General features: G+C 43.5%; 1 protein-coding gene and 1 long non-coding RNA gene across 2 annotated transcripts in view; one reads left to right on the forward strand and one right to left on the reverse strand.

The window, feature by feature from the left end:
- The window catches only part of NIPAL2 (NIPA like domain containing 2), a 74,663-nt gene extending 70,554 nt beyond the window's left edge, over positions 1-4,109 (reverse strand). The window contains exon 1 of the mRNA XM_032316221.1: positions 3,798-4,109. Within this exon, the coding sequence (XP_032172112.1) occupies positions 3,798-3,905 (108 nt within the window). The 5' untranslated portion in view covers positions 3,906-4,109. The remainder of the gene's footprint in view (positions 1-3,797) is intronic.
- Positions 4,110-8,382: 4,273 nt separating this feature from the next.
- Positions 8,383-14,352, forward strand: LOC116575462. The gene is made up of 3 exons (XR_004279789.1): positions 8,383-8,458; positions 10,024-10,113; positions 14,165-14,352. It is a non-coding gene; the product is annotated as an uncharacterized LOC116575462 (long non-coding RNA).
- Positions 14,353-27,596: the final 13,244 nt, after the last annotated feature.

Here is a 27,596-nt window from a genome sequence, read left to right on the forward strand (position 1 = left end):
CAGAAAAGAAATAGTAGCATAGCAAAGCAAAATCAATAAAAGGGCGATATAAAACTCAGTATGATTTTCTTTAGTGCAATGAAGTAAGTTACACTTATTCCTTTCTCTCACCACCACATTCTTTCAAGCCATAGTTTCTAAGCAATGGCCTAGGAAAAGGAGAGCTGTGTAGTTACTCTTACTTGCTATTTGATCTTGGGGCAAATTATTTAGGGTTTCCTTACATGAACAGTGAGGCTAATATGTTCCTTACAAGAGGTGTTTTGGGGGGCTCCACTGAGATAATAGCTACAAAGTGTTACATAGTAAATGTATAACAAATGTCAGTCTCTTGACTTTGCCTCTTCCTGGCCAAGTTTGTATCAATGTTCTTCTAAATACCTTGACTTTAAACACTCAAACCATTGAAAATCAAAAGTTCAAATAAGGGAGATAAAAAATTCTAAATTTTCATTTCACCCTATGCAGAATAAACCATTTTGACAATGTCCTTGTGAATTTAGATACTTAGCAATATCCTTAAATTTTAAGAACCAGGGACAAAACCCCTTCTTCACAATATTTCCCACGTTCATCCTATCCTGTCCATTCTCTCCACATTCTTGGTTTGGCACTATTTAATCAAGCAGATAACAAAAGGGAGACCCGAGATCCTTTATTCCAACCCTGTTTTCCTGCAGAGAAAACTGAAGCCCAAACACACACTAATTCACAGCAGAGACTAGAGAACAGCTCCTAACACTGGTTGCAAATTAAGTGCCTACAGAGGCTAGTAGGTTAGAGATGAGAGTCAAGGGAGGGGTTTAGGTGGGGAGCACAGCTGTTCTAAACTGAACTTCAGCACAGTTACCATGTGGGCGAGAGAGCCAAGTGCTCCTAGAACTTTTAACATTTAAAGACATCACTGGCACTTGAAACTTTATATATGATCTACTTGCTTTTAAATGCTGGCAATGTATTACACATTTTTTTAAGCCTCTCTGCAGGTCAAACAGGACACATCTGTGGGCCGGATTTAGCCAATTTGAGGCCTCTGAATCAGCTTTGCTAACCCCAAGTTAAATTTCTTTTATTTAATTTGATTTGATTCTCACACTGCTTGCCAAAAACAACAACAACAAAACAAAACAAAAAACAAAAAGGGCTCCCTGTTGCCTACAAGATAAAAGTCCAAACTTCTTAACCAGTCCTTCAAGGCAATCCATGAGTACACTTAAGACACTTAAGACAAATTATATTTCCACTTTACAGTCTCCATTCTCCACTGCAACCAGAATGGCCCAATTTCTACATCAGATACAAAAATAGTCAGAAAGTCACCTCCAGGCCACATGGGTTATCCTTGGTCTCCAGACATCCTCCACCTGTGCACTCCCAGAGTGAAACTCTGTCCACCTGTAAGTGCACAGCTGATATACCACCTTTCCACAAAACATCCTTGATGGCCCCTGTGCAAAGCCACCTTGCTCCAAATTTCCACAGGACTTTATATCACTCACATTATACTTAAAAACATACTGCCTTGTTTTGAAGGTAGCAGCATAGCTCATTTACCCAACCATCTAATAACACTCCTGGAAAAAAGAGTGAATGTATACACGTGTTTCATACTAGGCAGGGGGCTCGATAACTATCTCAGAAATGTTACCCTTTTATACTGAAAACTTGTGGATCAAACATGAAGAAAATATGCTGGCAGAACTCCCCTATGCCTGTGCTTCCATAGACAGACACTTGAGTAACAAAAAAGGGCCAAAGACCTCACTTCTCTGGCTTCCCAAAACATTTTTCCCACTTTCTATCTGCTTCAGGATTTCTTCCTATAGAAGACAATGTTGATTCGAAGAGACTACTATTTGCCTTGGACAATGTTGATTCGAAGAGACTACTGTTAAATATCCAGCTGTTATGTGAGAGGATTGGTCTTTCTCTAGGAGTAAGGCTAATTTATCAGTCTGATGGTTTCACGTGGAAAGATCCAGAGAGCTGGGTTCTGGGTGATTACACACTGTCATCAAGTAGTTCAGTTGTGATAAAACTGATTAAACCATGACTACCCAGCATCCCAGGCTAATTTTGAGTGTAAGAGTCCTAAGCTGATACCTCAAACTTAGTTTTTCTGGAGCTGCTCCCATTTTCAGTCATCTACATTTGGCAGGGGGAAAAAAAAAGAAACTAAATTTGCATAATAATGGGAAAAGTTGATACAACCTCATCTCAAACTAGCTGTAGTTTATATGTCGCTGAGTAATTTCAATTAGCATATTCTGCATACACCCTTTTAAACCTGTACAAATATACACTGTCAAAGGCAAGTTAGGCCTTGCAAACGTCAAATTAGGGCCCCACATTTATGTCACGTGGTAATCTGTTTTGATGTTAAGAGAGCCAAGACAATCTTGAATTCCAGGAAATAGCAAGGAAAACTGACTACAGGAGTTTCAACTATGAGAACAATGTTTTCTCCTGTTTCAGATGATGCCATTTTAAGTCACAACTACTAAGCCTCTAATTCCTTTACCAAAAGATAAAAAGTTCATTCTTAAACCTTTCCTGGGAGTGCTTCTAGCATAAGCACATTAGAGCATGTTTATAATATATACTAGCATAAACATAATTTAACAGATAGACAAAGAGCTTTCCATAAGAAGCAATTCTTTTCTTCATAAATCCTGTCAAGAAAGACGTGGACTAGATTACGCACAGCCACCAAGAGGCTCTGAGTCCCCTCATTTTTCCTATGTTAGTGCGTTTTGTGGCAAAACAGACTTAAAGCAATACCATCTCCTTTGCTGAAAACGCATAAGGTGGACACATGCTTATTTTGTCTTTATATAAATAATTTTGTGTTAAATTTCTGAAAACAAAATTTTAATGTTTTAGAAATTAGCATTCAAAACACTTTTCAAGTTTTCTTAGAGGAATTCTAGACCTTTGATTATTGGTTAAAGACGACTTAGCTCAACAGTAACAAATATTTTATTACTTTGTTGTGAACCAAAAAGGCCCACGGATTTATTAAAGAGCAAGAAAAAAGTAACACATTTATGCACCCAGGAGGAGGCTCGGGGTCCACTCCATGCAGATCGCTAGCCCCCACTTAAAAGAATATACAGGCGGCTAGAGGAAAGGCTGGCCAGGGCCGTTTTTCTGATCTTAAACCAAGACAAAAATAAATGGGCAGCTCCGCTCCCCTTTGATCTCCTTCCGTGTATCTTTCCAGCATAAACTGGCAATGTTTAGGCTGACGATCCGTGAAACAGAAGGAGAGAGTCATGCAGTTGCAGCCCCAAGAATATGGGTGTTCTTTGCACGGAAATGGAAGCGCCCTGCTGAGCCAGCGGGGACACGCGCGCGCAGAGCATCTGCGGAGCGCGGAGGTGACATCTGCGAGCCCTTAACAAGTTCCCTGCTTCCGAGAACGGGGTGTCACGTATTTTCACTGTCAAACGATCCGGATGGAGGGGGATTGAATACGGGTGGAGGGGAGTCACCCCACACTCCGAGAATCCTTCGGGGGAGAAGGCGGGTTCAGGCCGGAGAGGCGGGATCGTGCGGGACCCAGAGGCCCAGGAATGACCCCGCAGAGGTCGGAGGCGCCCCACTCCCAGGGGCGGATGCCGGGGAGAGTTAGGCCGGCGGAGGGGGCCCCGCGCTCTCGCACATGAGGGGCGGTTCAGTGAACGTGTGAAACATCACGTCAGCTCTGAGAGCCGGCCGGCGGGCGGCCGAGGAGCAGGAGGCGCCGCGGCCCCGCCCGTGTCCCCAGCGGGCGACGGGGGCGGCCGGCCCCTTACCTGGTTCCTGCGGTACCACGCGCCCGACAGGGAGCCGTTGGCGGCGCCCAGCGCCCAGTACGTGAAGTTCCGGGACAGCTCGTCCACCGCAGGCGAGGCGGCGGCCATTGGGGCTCGCTCCCGGCGCGCGGGCTCAGGCTCCGGCTGCCTCCCGGCCCCTCCGCTCCGCCCGGCGCCGCGGAGGAGGCGCGCCCTGCCGAGGCCACTTCCTGCTCCGCGCCCGGGCCGGCGGGATCGCCGCGGGCACCTGTCTCCCGCCCCCGCGCGGCCGCAGGTGCGGCTCCCGCCCGCCCGCACGCCCCGCCCACCCCGGCCTCGCCGGCCTCCCCGGCCTCCCCGGCCTCCCCGGCGCGACCCCGCTCCTCCCGCGCCAGCGACCCGCGGGGACCCCCGCCGTCTGCGGCCTCCCGGGGCGGCCCGGTTTGCGGCGCATCCTCGGGGCCGCGGGGCCTGGACGCTCGGCGTCCTCGCCGGCCAGACCGGATCCCCGTGCGTGCGGGTGGCCGCACCTGCTGGGGCGAGGGGGCGGGGCCTCCGAAGGCGCTTGCAGGCCCCCCCCCCCCCCCCCCCGAGCGCTCGGTCGGTACGCACTGAAGGGAATGGGAGAGAACCCCCTCTGTCTAGCCCAGAGCTGCCCCCTTCACCCCGTCTGGATCTGGCAGTTCCAGCTCACGATCACTTGAATTTGCGAAGTTGTTTGCCTGTTCCCGAAAATATTGTAAGCAACTCCAGAACAAAGGTGGATCCACTAAATCTCAGTGTCAAGGACTGATAGGTCCTTAGTAAAACATTCCCGCAAGGAAGGAAGGAATCTCCTGGTGGTAGCTGGAGGACCCCAACGTCTCCTTCAGAAACGGGGTTTCCTTCAGGTGGAACCAGAAGGAATTGCTGAAACGTTGCCAGCTGCTGGATATCAGATTTTGGAACGGGAGATCATTGTTAATGGCCTCAGAGAACTCTAGATGTTTTGTTTTTGTCTATATTCAAATTCTACTGTTACTACACAGATGGCTTGTAAGGTATCACCGACCTTGAGAATCCTGTGATTCTATATTGTTGTCTGAAGCCCCGGAACTTGCAATTCTTTTGTTTACACAATGCCAAGATTCTCCTTACATAATGTATTTTGACCGTCAGGACTTTATTACAGAGAGACCTTCACCAAAAGAGAATTGCCGCCTAGTGAAAAACTGGGAGAAAGTTTTCAGTGTTTACTAGGGGAAGCGTGCGAATGCGAGAAGACAATGAGAAAAATATCATTTTAAGTAGAGAAATAATAAGACATGCCATCTGGGAAGCTGTGTAGTTTCTTGCTTGAGTATCCAAAATGCATAATGAACAGCTAATATGGTAGCTAATTATTTGCAATTTTAAGAGGCTCATTTATTTCAAATAAATATCTGAAGGAAAAGTGCCTTTTAAAATATCTTCTAATAATATTACATTAACTTGTGTTGGTGACTTTGTTAATGCTTCCTTCAGCTGAGCGGCTTTAGGGTACCAGTAACAGAATATCCTACTGAAAGTGGCGTAGACAACAAGCATCTATTATCCCCGAGGGAATTTTGTTCTGTGTGGCTCAATGATGTCATTACTTCCATCTTTCTGCTCTACCATCAGGCTTTTCCCTTTTCGTGGTGCCAGCTCCAGGCATTACATGTAAACATCTGGGGGCGGGGGGGGGGGGGGAGTGAGGCATTTCTTTTTCTTCTTTTTAAAAAGATGTTATTTATTTATTTGACAGAGAGAGAGAGAGCACAAGCAGGGGAAGAACCAGAGGGAGAGGGAGAAGTGGGCTCCCTACTCAGCGGGAGGGACCCTGGGATCATGACCCAAGTCCAAAGGCAGACGCTTAACAGACTGAGCCACCCAGGTAGCCCAAGCGGGATTTCTTATGCATCTTTTGATGGGAGGAAAACCTTTTGCAGACTCCCCCAGCAAACTCCCCTTCAGGTCCCACTAGCCAGCTGGGTCACAGGCTCATCTATGCTCTACATGCGAGGGAAGCAGGGAAAGTGACTCTCAGGCATTTCCAGCCTTCAGAGTGGGAGGAGAGTTCTACCAGCAAAGAAGAAACCAGGATGGGGTGGGAGGGTACTATCAGCAGGGCCTGGCACCGCCACTCCTCAGTCTATTCTATCAGCCAGATTGTAACTAGTCACATGGTCTCTAACAAGCAAGATAATAAGTGGATCATGTCACCTTCCTGTTTCAAACACTACCAAACCTCCCCACAGACACAATAAAGTTCACAACTTTTTAAGCTTGGCATATGAGATATTTTATGATCTGGCCCCCATACTCTGCTAAGCTCAAATCACTCTCATTTTATCTCTTAATTAAAAAGACCATTTTCTGTTTCTTTGCATTTGTTTAAAACCCTCTAATTTTGGAGGAAGACAACACTTGGTACAGAAGAAGTATGATGTGTAGCCTGTGACATGCTGTTCTCCAGATTCCAAGATGCCACCGCAGTGCCTGTGGCTGTCCTCGTGCGTGGGGGTGGCTGGAACAAAGAATTCGTGACCAGTGTTCCTTTCCACACAGTTCACAAGGAGGCGGCAGGAATGCTGCGTGAGCTATTTTGGTCCCAGCAGCGTAGGAGTTGCTGGAGGCTGTTCAGGGCTTTATGACGGCCTCTGCCTCTTGTGGGGTTTCTTCAGGGGATATCCTGTTCACTTTACAGGATGCCAAAAGCCTTTGATCAACTGCCTGTTTTGAGCGCTGAAATGGTGGAGGTCTGTTCCACAGTTAATTCAAGGAATTCCATTCTGGTGCCACATCACTTGAAGTTAAATCCTGACTCCATTGCAGATTGGCTGCGTGATTTTGATCAAGGTGCATAACTTCTCTGTGCTTTGCATTCATCCTCTGTGAAAGGGAGCTAATGAGTACTGAAACATAGAAAGTACTCAGTCAGTGCTGTCTTTCACTATTGATGACCATGGGGGAGGGCAGAATTCTTTAAACAAACAAATACACACAAAAGTACAAAGCACAGAGGATAAGATTAATACACACAACTGCAATAAAATTAAGAGTTTTTGCATATCAGTCAACCATAAAGTATAAAAAGATAAGTCACAAAGTGGGAACATGATTTGTCACGACATGTAACTGGCAAAGGTTCACATCCAAAATATATAAATAACTCCCATAGGTCAATAAGAAAATGCCAGATAGCCCAGCAGAAAAATGGGCAAAAACATAAATAAACATATTCCATTAGATAAAGTATAAATGGCTGATAAACATATAAAATGTCTCCATCTCACCAATAATCAGAAAGAGGCAAATTAAAAAGCCCAATGAGAATCAATGTATACCCACCTAGTTAGCAAAAAAAAAAATTTTTTTTTAATTTATATATCGTTTCAGTTCATTTGGGCTGCTCTCCCCAAATACTACCGACTGGGTAGCTTAGACACAATAGAAATTCATGGCTCACGGTTCTGAGGCTGGGAGGTCCAAGATCAAGGCACCAGCGTGGCCACATTCAAGGAAGGCCCTCTTCCTCATTCACAGCCAGCACCTTCTTGCAATGTTCTCACGTGGTAAAAGAGGCTAGAGATCTCTCTGGAGGCTCTTTTGTAAGTTACCAATCCTGTTAATGAGGGCTCCAATTCCCAAGGCCTCACCTACTAATATCATCAACCTTTGGGGAGATTTGGATTTTAACACATGAATTTTGGGGGGACACAAACATTCAGATCACAGCACATACAAATTTTGGTAAGGATGTGGAGTAACAAATTTCTTTTCACTGTTGATGCTATTGATATTGGAAACAGTTTGACATGATTTGGTAAAGATAAAAGTGCTTCTCTGAACTTCACTCTTAGGTATAAGCCCCAGAGAAACATGGATAGCAGGAGAGACGTACAAGGATAACTGCTCTTTGTGAAAGCAAAACAACAACAAAAATACTGAAAATACCTCAAGTGTCCATCCACAGAAACAGTGGGCAAGTGAACTTTGATACTCTTGTACAATAAACTGCTAAACAACAATGAAATTGCCACACTAGGCATAATATTGAGTTAAAAAAGCAAGTCCACAGATTATATGCAGTGTGATTCAAAAGCATGCACAATCAGACAATACACTGTACATCCATATGTAGGAAAATCTAAAGAAAAGCAAGGGGATGATAGACACAAAATTTGGATAGCGGTTCAAAGGTATTGGCAATATTCTACTTCCTAAACTGAGTCATGGACTACGTGGGCATTTATTTTATTATTATTATTATTATGAAAGATATGCATTTATGTCTCACATGACATAATTTTTATAAGTGTAGTGTATTTTATAACTAATACAAAAGATTAATGAAGAATAAAATGCAAGGTTTTGTGGTCAAAGTTTCTGAAATTTCAAGGTTGGTAGAACCCAGATTTAAGTTTGGTCTTCTGCTCCTTATCAGCTGCGTGGCTTTAGACAAACTCTCTGAGATTCCGTTTCCTAATTCATAAAGTTGGGAATAGTAATTTTGTTTCAAAAACTGTTGTAAACATTCACTACAGGGTAATGTGAGTGAAAAACACTTTATCGTTCAGCTCCGTTCCCCAAGCACTTGGTGCCAGGAGCCGAAGGCACCAGGACGAATGAAGCCTGGGCTCTGAGCCCAGCGGCTCACACCGACGTGAGCAGACAGGCAGGTAAACAGGTAGACTCCAACTGACTTTAGCGTGAGAGTGGGGACACAACAAGCTAGTTGTTTTCAGCTCAGTTTGCAAAGGCCAATGCAGCCTGCGAAGGCCACCTAGAAGTGGGTGCTGAGTGTCCCGAATCCCAAAGGATGAGTTAGGCACGGCAGAAGGGAGGTGGGAGTGAGCAGGGCTGACTGAAGGAAGAGCAGAAACCAAGGCCAGAGGCCAGAAACAGTGCAGCGTGTGTGTTTCCGTGTTAGTCATGGCTGGGATGAGATCTACCAGAGAATAAGGACAGAAGGACAAGTAGGGCCAGGGAATAGAGAATTTGTGTGCTGGGTTATCAAGGTCAGACTTGACTCTTAATGGGAGCCATTGAACAAGTTTACAAAAGGGAACAGGAGGACAGGGTTGATGTGTTATTATTTATTTATTATGGTCAATTAGCCAACATACAGGATAGGTGCTTTATTTATTTATTTATTTTAATATTTTATTTATTTGAGAGAGAGACAGTGAGAGAGAACATGAGAGGCAAGAAGGTCAGAGTGAGAAGCAGACTTCCCATGGAGCTGGGAGCCCGGTGCGGGACTCGATCCTGTGACTCCGGGACCGTAACCTGAGCTGAAGACAGTTGCTCAACCAACTGAGCCACCCAGGTGCCCGGGACAGGTGCTTTAAAAGATTCCTGTTGGAAGAGTAGTGATGGTTTAGGTGGGAACCATACCAGAGAGGGAGAGCCACACCAAGAGCCAACAATGGCTCAAGTGAGGACACGTGACAAAGGCTAGAGAGTGCAGAGATTTCGGAAATGTTTCCAGCTGAAACCAGCACAACCCATGGATGGGGCAAGGAAGGGAGAGGAAAGGAGGGGGAGGAGGTGTGATGCAGGGGAGAGAGAGAGAAGAGAGGGTCTAAGCTGTGTTTCAGTTTGGACTAATGTGTGCTAAGGCAGCACCACTTATCGACATGGGGACTAGGAAAGAGGATTGCATTTAGGGGACGAGGGTGAGTTCAGTCTGAGTTGAGGACTCATTGAATTTGAGCAGCTGGTGGGGCATCTGAGCAGAAAGCATGTGCTGGATTATCTTAAGATGCAGGGGTGACGTCCCGGGCCAGGGAGATTTGGGAGCCACCAGCATGCAAGTGGATGAGACAGACCAGGGAGAGCACACAGCCCCTGTCTTTTGGAGTAGGACTAGGCAAACTTTTTCTATACAGGACCAGAGAGTAAATATTTCAGACTTTGGGGGCGCCTGGGTGGCTCAGTGGGTTAAAGCCTCTGCCTTCAGCTCGGGTCATGATCCTAGGATCTTGGGGTCGAGTCCCGCGTGGGGCTTTCTGCTCAGGAGGGAGTCTGCTTCCTCCTCTCTCTCTGCCTGCCTCTCTGCCTACTTGTGATCGCCGTCTGTCAAAATATAAATAAAATCTTAAAAAAAAATTTCAGGCTTTGTGGACCATACGGTCTCCTACCATAACGATTCAGCTCTGCTGTTGTAATGCAGAAGCAACGGCAGACCACATGTGAATTAGTGCGTGGCTGCGTCCCAATAAAGCTTTATTTACAAAAACAGGTGGCTGGCACGGACCATAGTTTGCTGACCCCTTTTCTAGAGAGAGAAGAGCTGATGCAGAACCCAAGTCCAACAAGGACCACTTGAGAGGTAAGAGAGTATGTTTGCTAAGCCTCTTGGCACATGAACGACAGGTCCCAAACCAAAAGAAAGTTCAGTAACTCGTAACTAAAACCTGGGACGGCCGGGATGGAGCCAGACCACTAGATCCAGGAACCTGATTTCTGGGTTTGGGCTTCATCCTCAGGGCAGCTTCACCTGGTGGGGATATGGCCACAGCAACTCCTGGTGTCCATCCTTAGAGCCTGGGTTCAGAAAGGTAAAGAGAGTGTGACAGGTGGGTTATTGTTCCCAGGTCTTCATGCCTCCCCACCCCCAATGCAGGAATATATGCATTATTCACCCCAACTCCTCCCCGCTACCCCCCTACCCCCTACCAACCAGTTGCCAAATGACTACAGTTCCTCCCACCAGAGACAGCCTCTCAGTGATGCTGGGTTTGGTCACATGACTTGCTTTGGAAATGTGACAGTTCTGGGCCGGGACCTCAAGAGGTATCCCATGTTTCTGCTTGCTCTGTATATTTGGGCTCTATCCTGAGAAGAGGGGGCCTTAGGTAGCCACTGGTCCAGAGAGAATGAAGACACCTGCAGAGCCCACCTAAAGCCAACCCTTGCCACATCTGGCCCGAGGACTCATGGATGAGAAAATATGTATTGGTTGTTATAAGCCACTGAGATCTTGAGAGTATCTGTTACAGGGCAACACCAGTTGATTAAGGGTGTGCTCAGCCAGCTGCAGTTAGAAAGTCGTGGTGGAAAACTAGCCTGATCTGGGGACGTGTAACCCATCTCAGGACCAGTTACCAAGGGCAGAGGGATTTGGATCCTGTGCTCATTCGTTGAAGGAGATGGGAGCAGTTACCAAGGCGAGGAGAGGCGGCCGAGCAGACCAAAGCAGTAGTCATCACTGTGGGGAGTGGTGCCAGGGACACAGGCAAGAGCAAGGGCCACAGATGGCCAAGAGGACACCGTGACAATAAATGAAAGGTGTTCACGCGTGCTTTGGCAATAATGACAATAAAAGTCTTTAGTGATCTTTGCCTGAGCAGTTCCAGCTGAGTATTCGGGGTGCCCGCCAAATGATGGTTGAAGATTATATTTCAATAAACTCCAATTCACTATGGGAGCATTAGCTAGTCCTAAGAAGGACCCTAGATTAGGAGCAGGTTAGAGGTCTGCAAGCTGGGGGTCAGGAGTTTCATTAATTAGCGAAGCACTGTGAAGCCATGGGAGGCCTCCCAGGAAAGGGGGTGCTGGGGTCATCTACACTAGAGGGAGAAGATTCTTGAAGGGGGAGATGCAGCCCTTAAGCGGGGGAACCAGGGTGAAAGGTGGAGCACAGTCCTGGAGTGACCCTCAGGGCCTGCAGCCGCAGAATTGTATCTTTGGGAACCAGATGTGAAGGCAGGATCCAAGCAACACGGAAATTAAAATAGCAGGGTTTAGTGAGAGGTCACGAGGGAGGTGGGAGAGGCCAAGGGAGGAGAGAGCTGATAAGAAGATCTGGTCTCAGGCCTAGAGAAACAGTATCTGAGCCAGCCATCGCACAAGTATCCAATTGGCAAAAGGTTAATCTAGTGCCCACCCCTTTTTGGGACTCCGACCTTGTCTTGACTTCTTTCAGGCCCCTTTCCTTAGCCCCTGTCCTCTTTCCTGACCTCCCTAATGGGGACATGTCCCACCCCATCCCGCCTGCCTTTACTGACGTCTGACAATGTATGACTTCCCAAGGCTGTGTCCCGCCCAAACTGGTCCTCCCCAGACGGTACCCCCAACATCATTCCCTCTGCCTCCTCTTAAACTGTATTGTCTCATGTCTCATTCCTCAGCTCTCCACTCTCAAGGAGGCATCTGGGAATGGATCCATGCCAAGATATTAACTTCTTCCGTGATTATTTGCTTTCCAAATGGACTCTCCTGTACCATGACGTCTTAACCCAAAGGAGTATTTCTGTCAAAGGAGTAAGAATTGGACAGATGGAAACGGGGCGTGCAAAATTGCCTCTTAGATCTTACCTCATAAAACGTTTGTCATTGATGAGGCTTGTCCCAAACTGGAGAGGGCATTGAGGGAAGTTAAATAAGAGGTCGGGGTACCAGGTGGTGGGTATTATAGAGGACATGGATTGCATGGAGCACTGGGGGTGGTGAAAAAATAATGAATACTGTTATGCTGAAAATAAATAAATTTAATTAAAAAAAAAAGAACCCTAATTTTAGAAATAAAATATTTAATTTTAGGCCCCAACATGACAGATTTTAGATGTAATTGCTAAATGAAAATGCCCTGATGTGAGAACTACAGGGTTAGCTGAATGGCCGCCAAGGTCAAGGTACAGTTACCCATATCCTAGTATTAACCTTTTTCTTCCAGTTCATATCTCCCCTGGGCTTACATCTGTTTCTTCACTTGATCCTCACAAAAGCTCTGTGAAGTAGGTGAGGCATTTGTGTTTCTTAAAAGCATTTAAAAAATTAGTCATTTTAAAAAACAAAACCAGGGCACCTGGGTGGCTCAGTGGGTTAAGCCTCTGCCTTTGGCTCAGGTCATGATCTCAGGGTCCTGGGATTGAGCCCCACATCAGGCTCTCTGCTCAGCAGGGAGTCTGCTTCCCCCCACCCACCGCCGCCTCCCTCTCTGCCTATTTGTGATCTGTCAAATAAATAAATAAAATCTTAAAAAAATAAAACAAAAAACAAAACCAAAAGATTTCAGCTTAGGGAAGCTAAAGTGCTCATCTAATGTTCACTCTGGCCTGAGATGGCATTGGGACTTCTGCTGCTCTGTTAAGAAGTCTTGCTACATGGGAGAATGAATCCAGGTCCTCCAGAGAGAGAGAGAATCAATAGGAGATGTAGATGTAGGTATGAACACAGATCTCATGAAATGATGGAGACTAAGAAGTCCCAAGATCTGTAGCCAGCAAGCTACAGATGCAGGACAGCTGATGGAAGTTCTAGTCTCAACGTCAGAAGGCTTGAGACCCAAGAAGGGTCAGCTTTTCAGTTCATGGTTGAAGGAAGGAAAAGACGGGTGTTCCGGCTCATTGGTCAGGCGATGAGGAGTTCCTTCTTACTCAATCTTTTATTTTATTCAGGTCTTCAACTGATTGGAGGAGGCCTCCCCAAATTAGGAAGGGCAGTCTGCATTACTCGGTCTACCGATGCAAGCACTAGGTAGACTCTGGATTCGGGATGAGTCCAGAAACCCCCTGGCAGAAACACCCAGAATAGTGTCTGAGTGCCCTGAATGTCTGTGTGCCCTGTGGCCCACTCAGGCTGATATACAAAATGAACCATCACAGTGAGTGCCTCAAAGAGGGAAATAAAAAGTCCTGTATTGCATTGAATACCAATGAAATGGCCTATGGAACCAGGTGTGACAAATGTGGCTGGCAGAAGTTTCACGGACATGAATTTCATTATTTGTACCATTTTTCTTTAGCTTGGAGTTTAGTTTCTGTTCTAATCCAATTTGTGCTGTAGGTTTTCTATGACCGCTTTACTTGAATAGGATTTACTTTGTCTCTCTCTCTCCGCCGTCATTACCATCATGCCGTCATCGACAGCATCCGAGGTTTACCGAGTGCCTTCTGCTCTCATGGCTCTGTACCAGGAAGGAATTCAGAACTCACATGGGAAACTAGATCTGTCCCTTGCTTTGAGTGGCTTAATTATAGTTTAGGAGACAGAACAGACACATAAAGAGATAAATAAATGCAAACCGACTGTGAACGAGTTAACTAGGGGTAAGTGCGGGAGGACGTTCGTCTTAAGATGTCACAAAAAGGGAGTGATTAGTAGGCTCAGAGTGGTCTGGAAAAGCTTCAAGGCATCTGTGACCGTTGGGCAGGGCCTGAGGGAAGGGTGTATCCGAAATGAGAGAGACTGTCAGGAACGATGGAGAGCCCCGGGGATGACCGTGGAAAGTGTGAGTGTGTGCGGAGACAGCGGGGCCAGGCTGGGTGGGCTCCTTCCTGAGCCACCGAACAGCTTGATACTTGGAGAGTAGCATCCAGGAACAGCTTTAGGGCCAGGTTGCTAATTAAAACTGTTTCACTGTGCGTGTAATTTTCCAGGATCAGCAGGGAGAGTCATCTGCATCTCCGAGAGGCATCTCCACCACCCCTCTCCCTGCCCCCCTCCTACCCGCACCCCCCAAAGCACAACTTTGTAAACCTGTCTAGCCGGTCAGATATCCCTGACTCTCCCAGTTTTATTTATTCCCTTGGCAAAGGCTGGATTTGCACATGATTAAAGAAAAAAAAAAAAAAAGCAACGATAGAAAAAGCCTCTACCTGTTTTCACATGCAGTGAATGCTGTTTTTATATGGTTTGTCCTGTTTGTCTGGGTCCATAGCCCCTGCTCAGTGTTGGGCTTGGTTTGCTTTAGGGACAACAGGGAAACCCTGTGTGTGTGAGGAGACAGTGTAAGCTTCACCCCCATCAGCAAGTAGGGCAGCTCACCTTCCTCCCCACAGTTGTTCCAGACCCTCCTTGGTCCTCAGGAGGTTGTGTAGGTCACTGAGAGTGAAACACTGTAAGAAACCCACGTGCTCCAGTCCTGCTCTGCCATGACCCAGCTGATGGCTGTAGGCAAGTCCCTCCACAACCCACCCCCCTGGGGCTCATTTTCTCATTCGTAAAATGAGAGGTTTGGAGTAGATGACCTTCTGGCATGTTTCAACTCTGAAGCCTGAGTCTAGGAGGAATTGTATTTTCCTCGAATTATATCAGACAGTGTTTTTCTCCCCTGGCTACGTAGGGGAGGAGAGGGCAACTCTGGAAGGTACTAGTTCCTCTCCCTAAAATGTCTTGAGATATTGGTGTCTAATCAAAGAGCGTTGGCCTTTACCTACCAGACACATCTTTTAAAAAGATGTATTTACATATTTGAGAGAGAGAAAGAGAGCCAGAGAGAGAGAGAGAAAGCACAAGCAGGGGGAGGGGGGAGGGACGCAGGGAGAAGGAGAGAGAGAGAATCTCCAGCAGGCTTCCCACTGAGCACGGAGCCCCATGCAGGGCTCCATCCCAGAACCCTGACTGAGATCACAACCTGTGACAAAATCACAAGTTAGAGGCTCAACCAACTGAGCCACCCTGAGACACATGTTTAAAAAAATATCCCACTCTGAGACACATTTAAAAAAAGAAAAAGTATCTTTTACGGGCATTTGAGAGAAATGGAACCCATAGAGAACTTTCTATGTAGGAGAACTAAGATTCAAATAATGCCACAGTTTAGTAGCTGTACGATCTTGAACCAGATACTTCACTTTCCTGGGACTCAGTTTCCTCATCTGTAGAATGAGAATAATAATAATAATAATAACAACAACAACAACAACAACCACAGTCCTTAGGGTAACTATGAAGATTAAATCTGTTAAGTATCAAATCCTCAGGACAGTGCCTACCCATAGTAAATATCCACAAGCCGGAGACACAGTGTGGCTGTCTTCTGTGTAGCTGTGAGGAGGTGAAGTGTGGTGTTATGGTGGTTAGCGGGGGGTGTGAGGGGGCTGGGGGGGTTGGGGGGGCGGTGGTGAGGTGCACGCACTGAATCAAGGCAGATTTGAGTTTCAGTCTGGGCTCTGTCTCTAACCAGCCGTGTACCTTGGGTGAGCAATTCTACTTCCTCAAGCCTCAGTTTCTTCCTCTTTACAGGGAATCCTAATGGTTCCTGCTTTGTAGAATTCTGAAGGAAGATTCAGCAAGACAAGGCATTCACTTAGCCTGCACAAGACAGAGTAAACATTCAACAAATTTAATCACAACCACAAATAAACAAAAATAATAATAACTGCTGTGCTTTCATCCCTCCCCCACACGCGCACCCCCCCCCCCACCCCAGGCTTTCCTCCGAGGTTGGCAGTAGTGGAAGGAAATCTCCAGACTGAGGAGATGGACTGAATCGTGTAGTTGGACAGCACGCTTCGTGAGAGTAGGACCCTCTCCACCTGGTTTATCCTCCAGCGTGGTGTCCGGCACATTCAGGCACCAGAAAAAAAGCCTTTACTGAGAGTGGAAACAAGAGAGAGATGCTTGTAAGTCATTCTGCTTTTACAAGACTGGCTTAGTTTTTAGGCCTTCAGACCTATTCCATCTGCTGCCTTCACAACACCACCCAGGAGGACATTTGGAGATGTCGAGACCTCCTCTTCACTCTAGACCAGTGCTGTCCAAAAGAAATATAATGTAAACTGCACACAGAATTTTAAAAGTCTTAGTAGCCTTGTTAAAAAAAAAAAAAAGTAAAAAAAAAAAGTGAAATTAATTTTAATAATGTACTGTATTTAACCCACTCCATCCAAAATAAGATCATTTCAACACGTGATCAAAATCAAAATCAAAATTATTCAATATTTTTGGTACTAAGTGTGACACCTGGTGTGTTTTTTATACTTGCTGCATATCTCAATTCAGATAGCGTATTTCAAGTGCTCAGCAGCCTCAAGGAACCCAGTTCCAGTAGAGGGGCCCCTATATTGGAAGGTATGGCTCCAGACCAAGAAAGCACAATCAAGTCTCTCCTTCCGCCCACGCTCAAGCCCACCCCTCAGTTCCACTTCCTGTCTGAGGACCCTCTGATTTTCCAGGTGGGTGCTCTAGGGAAAGTGTTCGGGCTTCTTGGAAGATACACCCACTCCCGACACGGGTGCCCTGTCTCACTAGAAAGACCTCATCAGAATACACCACCATAACCTCAACACCCATTCCACGAGATGCACACATACAACAGGGAGTTGATAGTTCAAAGCACTTCCAAGCTTGTATTGAAATATCAACTATCACCGACCATCCACGATCATCCTCTTTTTTCAGTCCTGCGTTTGGAGGGCTTTGTCCACTGCAATCTGCCCTATGCTTAACCCTCTCTGGTAATTCATTTGTTCATTCAATTTAGTGAGGGCCTACAACATGTAATGGAGTTAGGAATGCTATAAGGGGCAGGACGAATGCAGTGCCTGCCCTTGGGAACGTTAAACTTGATTGAGATGGGAGGGCGAATAAGCAGGATCTTACATGGTGTAATGGGGAAAATAAATACTAAGTACGCTGGAAACTCATAGGAGGGCAAACAACCTAACACAGTAGTGTGTGTGTGTGTGTGTGTGTGTGTGTGTGTGTGTGTGTGTGTGTAAGGGGGCAATTAGGGAAGCAACATCTAAAATAAAATCTGAAGTTTGAGATAAAATTGGAGTAGGGGGTTGTGGGAGTGGAGCTGGAGAAAGAAAGAGAACATTCCAGGTAAGGAGAGAACCATCCCATGTCCCAGAAGGTTCAAAGTAGGGGGCCTGCAAATCACCCCATCTAGCTGGATGGAAGGGTACATTTGTGACTTGGGTAGATGTCGAGGAGGCAAGGGATTAACCATGGTTAATAGTGAGGGCTTTATTTAAATTCTGTTGTAAAGATCCTGGGAAATCAGCTCTGGTTCTGATTTCTTGCTTGCTTTACGGGGTATCTCCATGTTCCCCTTAAATTCAGCATGCTCCAAATCACTCATCACCTTCACTCCTCTGCTAAATATTCCAAGCCGGTTCTCTCCCGTAATTTCTCTGTCTCTCATAATGAGATCAGCATAGTTCCAGTCTCCCGCCACAGCTGAGACATCTCTCATTTCCTTCCATATCTTCACCCCTGTACCCAAACCATTACTAAAACTCACTAATTTTTTGACTGCATATCTGAAGGCTTTTGGTTCAAGCACTTTCTGGCTTCCTTGAAGATCATTCATCACTCATTTTTCTATAATAGCTTTAAATTTTCACCAGAGCTATCCAAACTCCAAGTGGTATAACTTGTACTCCTTTGAGATATCATTTTGGAACAAACCAGCAGTTTTTAAAATCACATCAGATTATAAAGTAGGAAAATAATTCCAGCAGTCCAGAAATGCCCCAAGCAACTTTTATTGGAAAAAATGTTTTATTTATTTTTTTGATTCTAATGTCTTCGTATATCTTAAAAAAAAATCACCAACCTTCCTTCTGAAGTTGTAACGTTGTATTACCCGCACAGAGAATCCATAAAGAGGGGTTTTTTATTTGTCTAATTGTGTCCCTCCCTTTCCACACAAGCCCTTTCCTGGATACATTACCTGCATGTTCACTCACCCTAGAAAAATGTTTAATACTGTTTAAACTTGCCCTTGATTACCAAACATCTTTCTTCATATTGGCTCGGCAATTCATTATAACCACACCCTGTACTGGACATGGAAAATTTAAAACACAAGAACCAGACTGCACTTTGTGTCTTATGAATAAATGAGAAGAGAAATGATAATTTCCCCCAGTTGTATTTTGTCATATTTTAAGCAAAATGTCCACTGACTCGAAATTGCATTTTAATCAGTCAGTATTTAGTTAGACTTAAGGACTGTGCTCTGCATGAAACTACTTGTTCGAGGGATGTTAACCATGTTTTCCATAATTAAAAATGAGGACACTGGTGTGACATTGGGGACAGAGATTTGAAATCACTACTACCCTGGAAAATTTGGGTCAAACGATTTCCATAGCTATAAGAAATGTAAGATAATTATCATCCCTCAAGTTTATAATTTTATTGGAAACACAAGCCCAACACACACTTATTTACTTGGCCACTGAATAGTGAGCCCCTCGTATAGGGGGTACTTTGGTAGCTGGTAAAGTCAAGGAGATGAAAAATATAGACAGTTGCCTAAAATGCTTCCTGAAACATTTGTGAGGCTAATTTTATGTGTCAACTCAGCTAAGCTATGATGCCCAGCTGTCTGGTCAAAGACTAGTCTAGATGTGGCTGAGAAGGTATTTTTTTAGATGCAATTAACATTGACATCAGTAGACGTCGTGTAGAGTGTCCTCCATAATGCGGATGAGCCTCATCCAAATGGTTGAAGGCCTTGAGAGCAAAGATTGGAAATCCCCCCAAGAAAGGAAAAGTCTGCTTCCAGACTCAAGACTGCAATACCAGCTCTTGCTAGAATCTTCAGCCTGCCCGCCTACCCTACAGATTTTGGATTTACTGCTTTCCACGATCGTGTGAGCCAGCTCCTTAAATAAGTCTCTCTTCTCTCTGTACACACACACACACACACACACATACACACACACATCCTGTTGGTTCTGTTTCTCTGGAGAACCCCAATACAGCTCTCATAAGAATTGTTATTTATTTCCCACTCCTGAGATAATCTATGCATGTTCAAAATTGTATAATACCTTCCCCCCACACACACACATCGTAACAACCCACTTCACAAATATGTCTTCTAGCAATGTTTTTAAACATATGGCATTGACTTTCAAGACCCAACTTGCTGTTAAAGAGAAAATTTAGAAGCCGAAGTAGAATTATCAGCTAGAACAAAGTTGCCTAATTTCAAGTGGGGTGAGAAAGGGAGGGAATGCAGAGAACTTGAGGAAACCCCAAGTGTTCGAGTCAAGCAGGTGACAGAAATGATAGAGAAGGCCGCATTGGCTTTCTGTTGACGAAATTTGGAGGAAATTTGCATGGATGATTGGTCTCGCGTCTCCGAGTACCTTCACGGTGGAAAAAGATGCCGTGAGAAGAAAGGACAGTAAAGCAAAACTAGTCAGAGCAATTGGGATAATGACCAAAATTGCCTGGGGGAAAGACTGGAGCAAAGATTGCCATGTACAACCTAGAACTGTGAGTTCAGCACTAGATTAATGTTTGGGGGCTCTGGGGTTTCTACGAACTGTTCCAGTGGAAAATGGTGCAGGATGATCTGTTCTAAAAGGAAATGGGCACTCTGAAGCAAGAGTATTCTGGATGGAATAAGTGATAGCTGATTTCCACGTCTGATTTAAGCACGTAGCAGGCCTGCTTCTCTGAACTGGCAATAGAAAACACTTGGAAGGGAGAAAATCTTATGAATAATTAGACATAATTAGGTTGTCAGCTCATATATCATTATGCCTTGCTTCTCAGGGATGTTTTGCAGATTAATTAGTTAATGTTTGTAAAATAAGCTCCAAGTGCCATGTATCATTGGCATAGAATTTGATTTTCAGTATGATGAGTGTAATTAAGTCATGTTGATTTCATACAAACCTTCATTGCAGGGTAACGTCTGTTCTGGAGTGCTCTGGAGACGTTTGGGGGAATGGGTTCTTGAGCGTGGTGTCTGGAGCCCGGTGACAGGCATTTGGCATTGTGTTTTGTACACGGCTCAGGTAAGATGAGGAATTTAAAGTGCCAGATTAGAATTGTGGCTTCTACTAATGCATAAAGGTTATGTTTTTATATGATACCCAGCTTGATAATGCAATAATTAAAAGCAAACACTTTAAAATCAAGATCAGCAGGAGAGAGAACATTAAGGGTTTTTTTGGAAGCCCTATGTGAAACTTACCTACTATTTGACATGTACATTAAACACTCTTCCATTAGGAAATTCATTTTTTAAATCAGGCAGTGGCTTTCAATATCCCCAGTCCCTACCTATTAGCAAGCTGGTCTTGAGCAGTATAATTGATTATTATTTTTTTCAGCATAATTGATTATTTTTCAAAAGAATTTATTTATTTATTTGACACAGAGAGATCACCAGTAGGCAGAGAGGCAGGCGGAGAGAGAGAGAGAGAGAGAGAGAGGAGGAGGAAGCAGGCTCCCCACTGAGCAGAGAGCCCGATGTGGGACTCAATCCCAGGACCCTGAGATCATGACCTGAGCCAAAGGCAGAGGCTTAACCCACTGAGCCATCCAGGTGCCCAGTATAATTGATTATTGACTCAGAAGCTCAAATATACATTCATTTGTTGGGATTTGCTGGTTTTTGAAAGAGGAATCAAATAAGGTCCAGGATAGTGGTTTTCAAACATTTTGGTCTCAGGGTCCTTTCTCCTCTTAAAAATCACTAAGGACCCCAGAGACCTTTGTTTATGTGTGTTATATTTACCAGTGTTTAGTGTATTTAAAAATGGAAGCCAGGAAAAAAAGTTAAATTTATTTTATTCACTGAAATGGAGAAGTTCATTGCAGAGTAACATAGATAAGAGATGTTTAATGAGAAGAGGTGAGAAGAGTGGCATTGTTTTGCATTCTTAAAAACCTCTTTAACCTCTTTAACTTCTAGCTAAACAGAAAACAGTTGTAGCTCCGTATCTGCTTCTGTGTCCAATCTGATGTGATACATCATTTTTGGTTGAAGGAGGTGAAGAGAATTTGGCCTCACACAACTATGTAGCTGGAAGAGGGAGAAATATGTTAAGAACCCTTTTAGATAATTGGATTTTCCCTTTTGATTTGACACCAGAACTCAGCAAGTGATAGCTCTTAAAGCTTAGTTTCTTCAACGTTGGTGCATTCTAAAACCATATCGGTGACTTTTTGCATCCCATCACTTTAAAATCCAAGGGTCTATCTCCTACTTGAATCCACGCATTGGTCCTTTGGAAAGTATTGGTTCACTGAGTTATGCAGATCTTCCGAATGTTCCAAATATTTCCTGATACAGTATCACTCACTCACTTTTATCAATATCACCACTGACTTCATCCTAAAATTGTTTAAATATTGGTATACTGTCAAGTTTTCTAAAATTTTCATTTTTGCTCTAAAGCTGGAATTTTATTATTGGCAATAAATACTTTGAGTTGTTTTCCTTGAAGTGATAGTCTCACTTTGTTCATTTTAGAGACATTGTCTGCCAAATACCGACATCTGAATAAGCATAGCTTTTTCAAGTAAAAATGCCATTCCACCGACAAACAGCTCGTTCAGCTCACCACACAAATGATTTTCCTTGACACAACCGTCATAATCGGTCTGCGTCCGGGTCTTTGCGACCACCTCCCACTTCCTCACACAGAAGATTAAAATGGTATGTGCTCAAGGGTAAACATTTAATAAAGTGAATACTTTTTACTGCTTCATCAAGGTCACTGTTAAGTGAAATTGGCATTTTAAGACAAATCTGCAAGTGCACGGCAGTGCCATATACACGGGTTGCTGCGATTTGGGGCCGCTGCGGTGGCTGGTGCTAGCGCTCCAAGCAGCGTCAGCCGTCCTGCCTTTGCTCCACCAATGCAGGTGTCCACACACTGAAAATGCAAACCACGTTCAGGGCGCCTGCGTGGCTCAGTCAGTTAAGCTTTGTCCTTTGGCTCAGGTCCTGAGCCCAGGGTCCTGGGTTTGAGTCCTACGTCAGGGTCCCTGCTCTGTGCTTCTCTCTGTGTCTCTTGTGAACAAATAAATAAAATATCTTTAAAAGTTGCAGATAATGTCCAAAGCTTATAATGAAATAGTTTTGAACTTGTAGACTCTCTGAAAGGATCTCAGGGACCACCAGGCACTCATGGACAGCACTTTGAGAATCACATGTGTAAGAATGCACTGAAGGTGTTGCTGAGGAGTCAGAGGAATTTTTTTTTTTTTTAAGATTTATTTTATTATTTGTTTGACCCAGAGAGAGAGAGAGAGAGAGAGAGAGAGAGAGAGACCTGGGGGGGGAGGGGCAGGCAGAGGGCAGGGGTTTTAAAGCAGCGTCTTTGGGACTAGCTAGGATAATGGAAGGCAGTATGAGTTGATGGAATTGTCTGCTATTGATTTTAGGCAGCAGGAAGCATATTTTACCGCCCTAAATTTTTCAAGCCTTTTCGACTGTAACACACAAGAAGATGTTTATATTGTAACCTAGTGCATACATGTATGCAAATATACCCACTGAAACGAAAGTTTCATGAAACAACATCCTTGTAATTTGTGATGCATTCTAACATTTTTATTTTGTTGTGTTTCATATTTTTAAAAAAGTGTTGATCTGATTTCACTCATATGTGGAATTTAAGAAACAAAACAGATGAATATGTGGGAAGGGGAAAAAAGAGGGAAAATAAACTATAGGAAACTCTTAAGGATAGAAAAAAACCTGGGAGTTGATGGAGGAGAGGTGGGTCGGAGAAGGTGGGGGGCGGGGATGCAGGGTATGGGGGATGGGCATGAAGGAGGGCACTTGTGAAGAGCACTGGGTATTGTATGTAAGTGATGAATCACTGAATTCTACTCCTGAAACTACTATTACACTGTATGTTAACTAACTAGAATTTAAATACAAATTTTTAAAAATGGGGGGAAAGGATAAAAAGTAAATAAAAAATAAATTTAAAAATACTGATCATACCCCCACTAAATTGGTTTCACAACTCGCTAATGGGTTGGAAACCACAATTGGCAAAAGTCTGTTCTACATAAAGATGCGTTCATTAGAAATCCTCCTCAGGGCTGATTACTTTGTTTGGAGACTAAAGGTATCCAGGCATTGTTAATGGTTGATTATTCTGTCATATCTTGATTCAGTTGCAAATAATTTTAAGGTGTGGGAGAAACACTTTGTTTCTAATGAGAAACACTTTGTTTCAAGGATGCAACGTGTTTGACTTCCTTGATTTTTTTCTGATAAAGTCTAAATGTATACCAGAGCTTAAATAAATAAATAAATAAATAAAATAAAACTTTTTCTTCAGCATTGGTGGATAAATTTATACAATACAGCCTTATGAAGGAGATTGTATTGAGACTGATATAGTTGTAAAATTATTCCCACAAAAAGAACACTTTGGTACTTTCCCAGGATCTAGGTTTATATCCTGTTTAATACTAGCTTCCTACTCTGACTTCATACTCTGTCAAGTCCCTTCAGACTCATTATTCTGACAGGTGCAATTAATTGTTAAAATTAAAATGAACTGGCTATCAATGTTTTATTTTGCTTTAATGTAAATTATAATGTAAATTATTATTTCCTGTTGGATATGATAAGAAGATAGATGGTAAGGAAGTAGAATGTATGAAAGATAACGAAATATCCTCTTTGACCCCTTGGGTACTTGGCTCCTCCCTACTTCTCCTATTTGCCTTTCAGGATATCCTTTCAGGGTCTCTGTCTCTCTGTTTCTCTCTCCTTCTGCCTATACTTTCCAGTAGTTTAAAAATATTGATCTATTGATCTATCCTGCCTTGATCTTGAAATATTGGTTTTCCATCTGTTTCAGGTCAAGGTACTTGTCTAGCCGTGCCTCTCTGCTTTGGCATCCTTTATCCCATGGCTTTATGCAACAAGTAGGAAGGACGGGGGCGGAGAGATAGGAAGTGAGAAGAAGAGTTAGGTATCTGTTGTACTTGTTCAGAAGCAGGATGAAGAGGCCCTCATTAAAGAGATGCCACTAGAAATGGAAGAGGAGGACAGACCTCTATGATTTGTTTAGAGATTGGAGCAGGGATGTAGGAGAAAGAAAAGAGAACTTTGGGATTCTCTCTGGGGAGAACTTGGTAGGATAGGCAGAAGAGCTGTTAAAGGAAAACTGATGAGATCATTTAAAAATAACAACAACACGCTGCAGATGTTAAACTGGTACCAGAAAATATAGTAGTGGAATTTGAGAGATTATAGGGCTAGAGAATCGAACTAAGTAATCTACATTTGAGCAGTCGCTGAACTCACGGGTGTAAGTGTAGTCACTAATGTAGAGAACACGAAAGGAAAAGGTGACTCTGAACATAAACTTTGGGGAACTTCAAGATTGGAAAGAGCAATAAGAAGATGACAAGTCCCTGAAGGAGACAGAGAAGGAGAAATCCAAGGAGTAGAGAACCCGTTGGAAGAGTACAACCTGTGGAGACAAAGTACTTTGACGAAACACAAAATACCAAGTTACAGTCCTTTGGGGGAGAGAACAACCTCTTCCTTCTTCTGAGTAAAGAGTGACAATGTTCAAGGAGAGGCATGTTGTGGAGAGAAAGGTCCTAGAACTTGGAGTGGCAGCCATGGCGTCTCATATTCTTAGAGGAGCTTACTAGTTATGTGACTGGGCAAGCCACAAAGCACAGTATGAAAGCATGAGAAGACAACTGAAGGCTAGTCCGCGGCTAATATACTGTCAGAAATAGACCAGGTTAGAAAGAGTGTAGCTGCCTGGTTTGAGGAAGTTAGAGAACACTTCCGAGTGTATAGGACTTGAGTCAAGTGTTGGAGGATGAACAGGATTTCAGGAGACACTATGTAGAGAGAGAATATTTGACTTTAAAAATGATGGTTCAGCCTGGATGGTTCAGTGGGTTAAGCCCCTGCCTTCACTTCAGGTCATGATCTCAGGGTCCTGGGAACGAGCCCCACATTGGACTCCCTGCTCAGTGGGGATCCTGCTTCTCCTTCTCCCTCTGCCCCTTCCCCCTGCTCGTGCTCTCTCTCTCTCTATCAAATAAATAAAATAAAATCTTTGGGAAAAAAAAATACCCTGAAAGTTTTCAACAAACAAAAGAATGTTATTCTTAAGGAGGTTGTAGCACTTTATGTAGAAAGTTAAGAAACCACTCCAAGATCCCTCCACTTTACAAGTAGGAGGTGTGAATAAGCAACTCATTGTTTAATTTAGAGATCAAAAGGGAAAGTCATACAGTGGAGGTCTGGGAGATGTATATTGGATGTGATATGAATGTACGTCTTCTTGGATCACAAGACGAGAGAAGTACAGGGGTTGATTTCAAACTGAAGAGAGACACAGGGAATACAGCCCAGAGGGATAAATAGTTTAAGAGTATTGTGACTTTAAGATAAAATATCATTTTGGTAGTAAACCAACATTCTTGAGCCATGATGCTGGTTCTTTGGGGGGAAAATTCAATCAAGCAAACATAAAGACATTTTATTCCACTAACTTTGGGGAAAATACAGTTACAAGTTTGACCTCTAAGAATCAGTTCCAGAATACGATGGGTTTTATTGACCATGCCCTGGAACCGGAGTGGCAGTTACGGTGTGTGACAGACAATCGCTCATGGCTGAGAGTTTTTGTTAGGCATTACCAGAGGCTTCAGAAAGGGTTTCAGTGAGGTTCACCTTGCTTTGAACGAAACCAATGAGATCACCGGCATTCACTTCAGCGAGGACAAGCTGAGGATTAGCAGCTTTTCAAAAATAAAAATCATAGAGTACTAAATGTGTCATCATTGGGAGGGGGTGCTTTGGGTTTAAGAGGATTTGGACACATACAGAGATCATTACTATGTTATTAAGCATTTATAAGTTAGTTTATATTTGCCAAATGCAAATATAAAAATCATTTCTTAATTATACAGGCATTAAAGTCTTGCATCATTAACAACATATTTAAAACAGCTTGGTATCACTTATAAAAACAACTTAAAATATCAGATGATTGAATTTTCACTGTTCTAATAACCAACGGCCTTCCAGCAAGATTAACCTGTTAATGGTGTTATTAAATATATTAAAAAGTGTAATTTTCTCCTTTGTCAAAATCGGAGCATGGGGAAATGAGGTAATTTGTACATATATAGTCATCAATCCAGTGTTAGAATTCAAGAATTGAACTCTGATTTTTTTTTTTAAAAAACCCAGTGAATATTTGTACAGTAGGTCAGGCAGAGAGCATACTGTAAAGAAAAAAGAAGGAAAATAATAAGATAATAAAAATTATTAGCTTTGAGTTGAATAACAAAAGAGCACCAAATGGAAACTCATCCACTAGCCAAGAAGGGCTCTTGTTCACTCCCCCATCCATCACCACCAGCTGGCAGATGGGCTCAATGCAAGCCATCACCAATGCCAAGTTCTCCGCTTATGTAGCAGGCTGTCCTTGCCATTCAGGGAGGGAGGACAGGGAGTGGCCAGATCCTATAGCTCCACATAGCAGTTCATCCCACTGTGAAGGAAACTCTTGGCATTAGCCAACAAAAATGGAATTCAAATTTGGAACCAGACCTCACCTGATATATTTTAATTGATTGTCATATGATTGGCCATCTGTTTATAATTTGAGTGTCTTTTCTTTGTATGAGAAATGCTTTTGTGCAGGGCGGGATCCATGCTCCTCTCAATTTCTATATGGAAAAAAATATTTTCTATCTTTTCATTGCTTTGCTGAGTAGCTTTCAACAAGCTTTTGGAAAAAGTCTGGATCCAGATTTATAAAGTATCAGCTGATGCTATGCTAGAACAATGGGGGTATTTTATGTGCTGTAAAGCTCTTATTATTGAATAATTTTTTGGTTGTGATAATTTTAATAATAGTAGTAGTAAACTATTTGAGAGGCTGGAAGGCTGATGATGAATCTTTTAAAATCAGTGGAAATTGTTTAAATTCAATTTACACCCTAAGGACTAAATCCAAAATATTATTTTGCTATAGCTACAGTTCCATAACTTACTGAATGCCACCATTTAGATGATTTATAGAAAATGATGTGAACTAGAATTATGGATCAAAATTACTGGTATGTAAAATTTCTAGAAATGCAGAAATTCGTCTTCTTTTCAATTTAAAATATACTAATCTTCATTGGGCCAACTTTGATTCTCTTGTCTAAACCTTTCTTTTATGAGTCTCTTATGAGTTTCTTATCAAAATTTTGGTAGTAACATAACATTTTGGAGCTGCATTTCTTAAGGAAAAGGAACAGGGGTTCTCTAATTTTGGGACTTCAGAATAACCTGGGGAAACTAAGCCTGAACGCATGCAAGCAGCATCTGGGGTC

Source organism: Mustela erminea, chromosome 16, assembly GCF_009829155.1.
Source record: "Mustela erminea isolate mMusErm1 chromosome 16, mMusErm1.Pri, whole genome shotgun sequence".
NCBI classification, from domain to species: domain Eukaryota; kingdom Metazoa; phylum Chordata; class Mammalia; order Carnivora; family Mustelidae; genus Mustela; species Mustela erminea.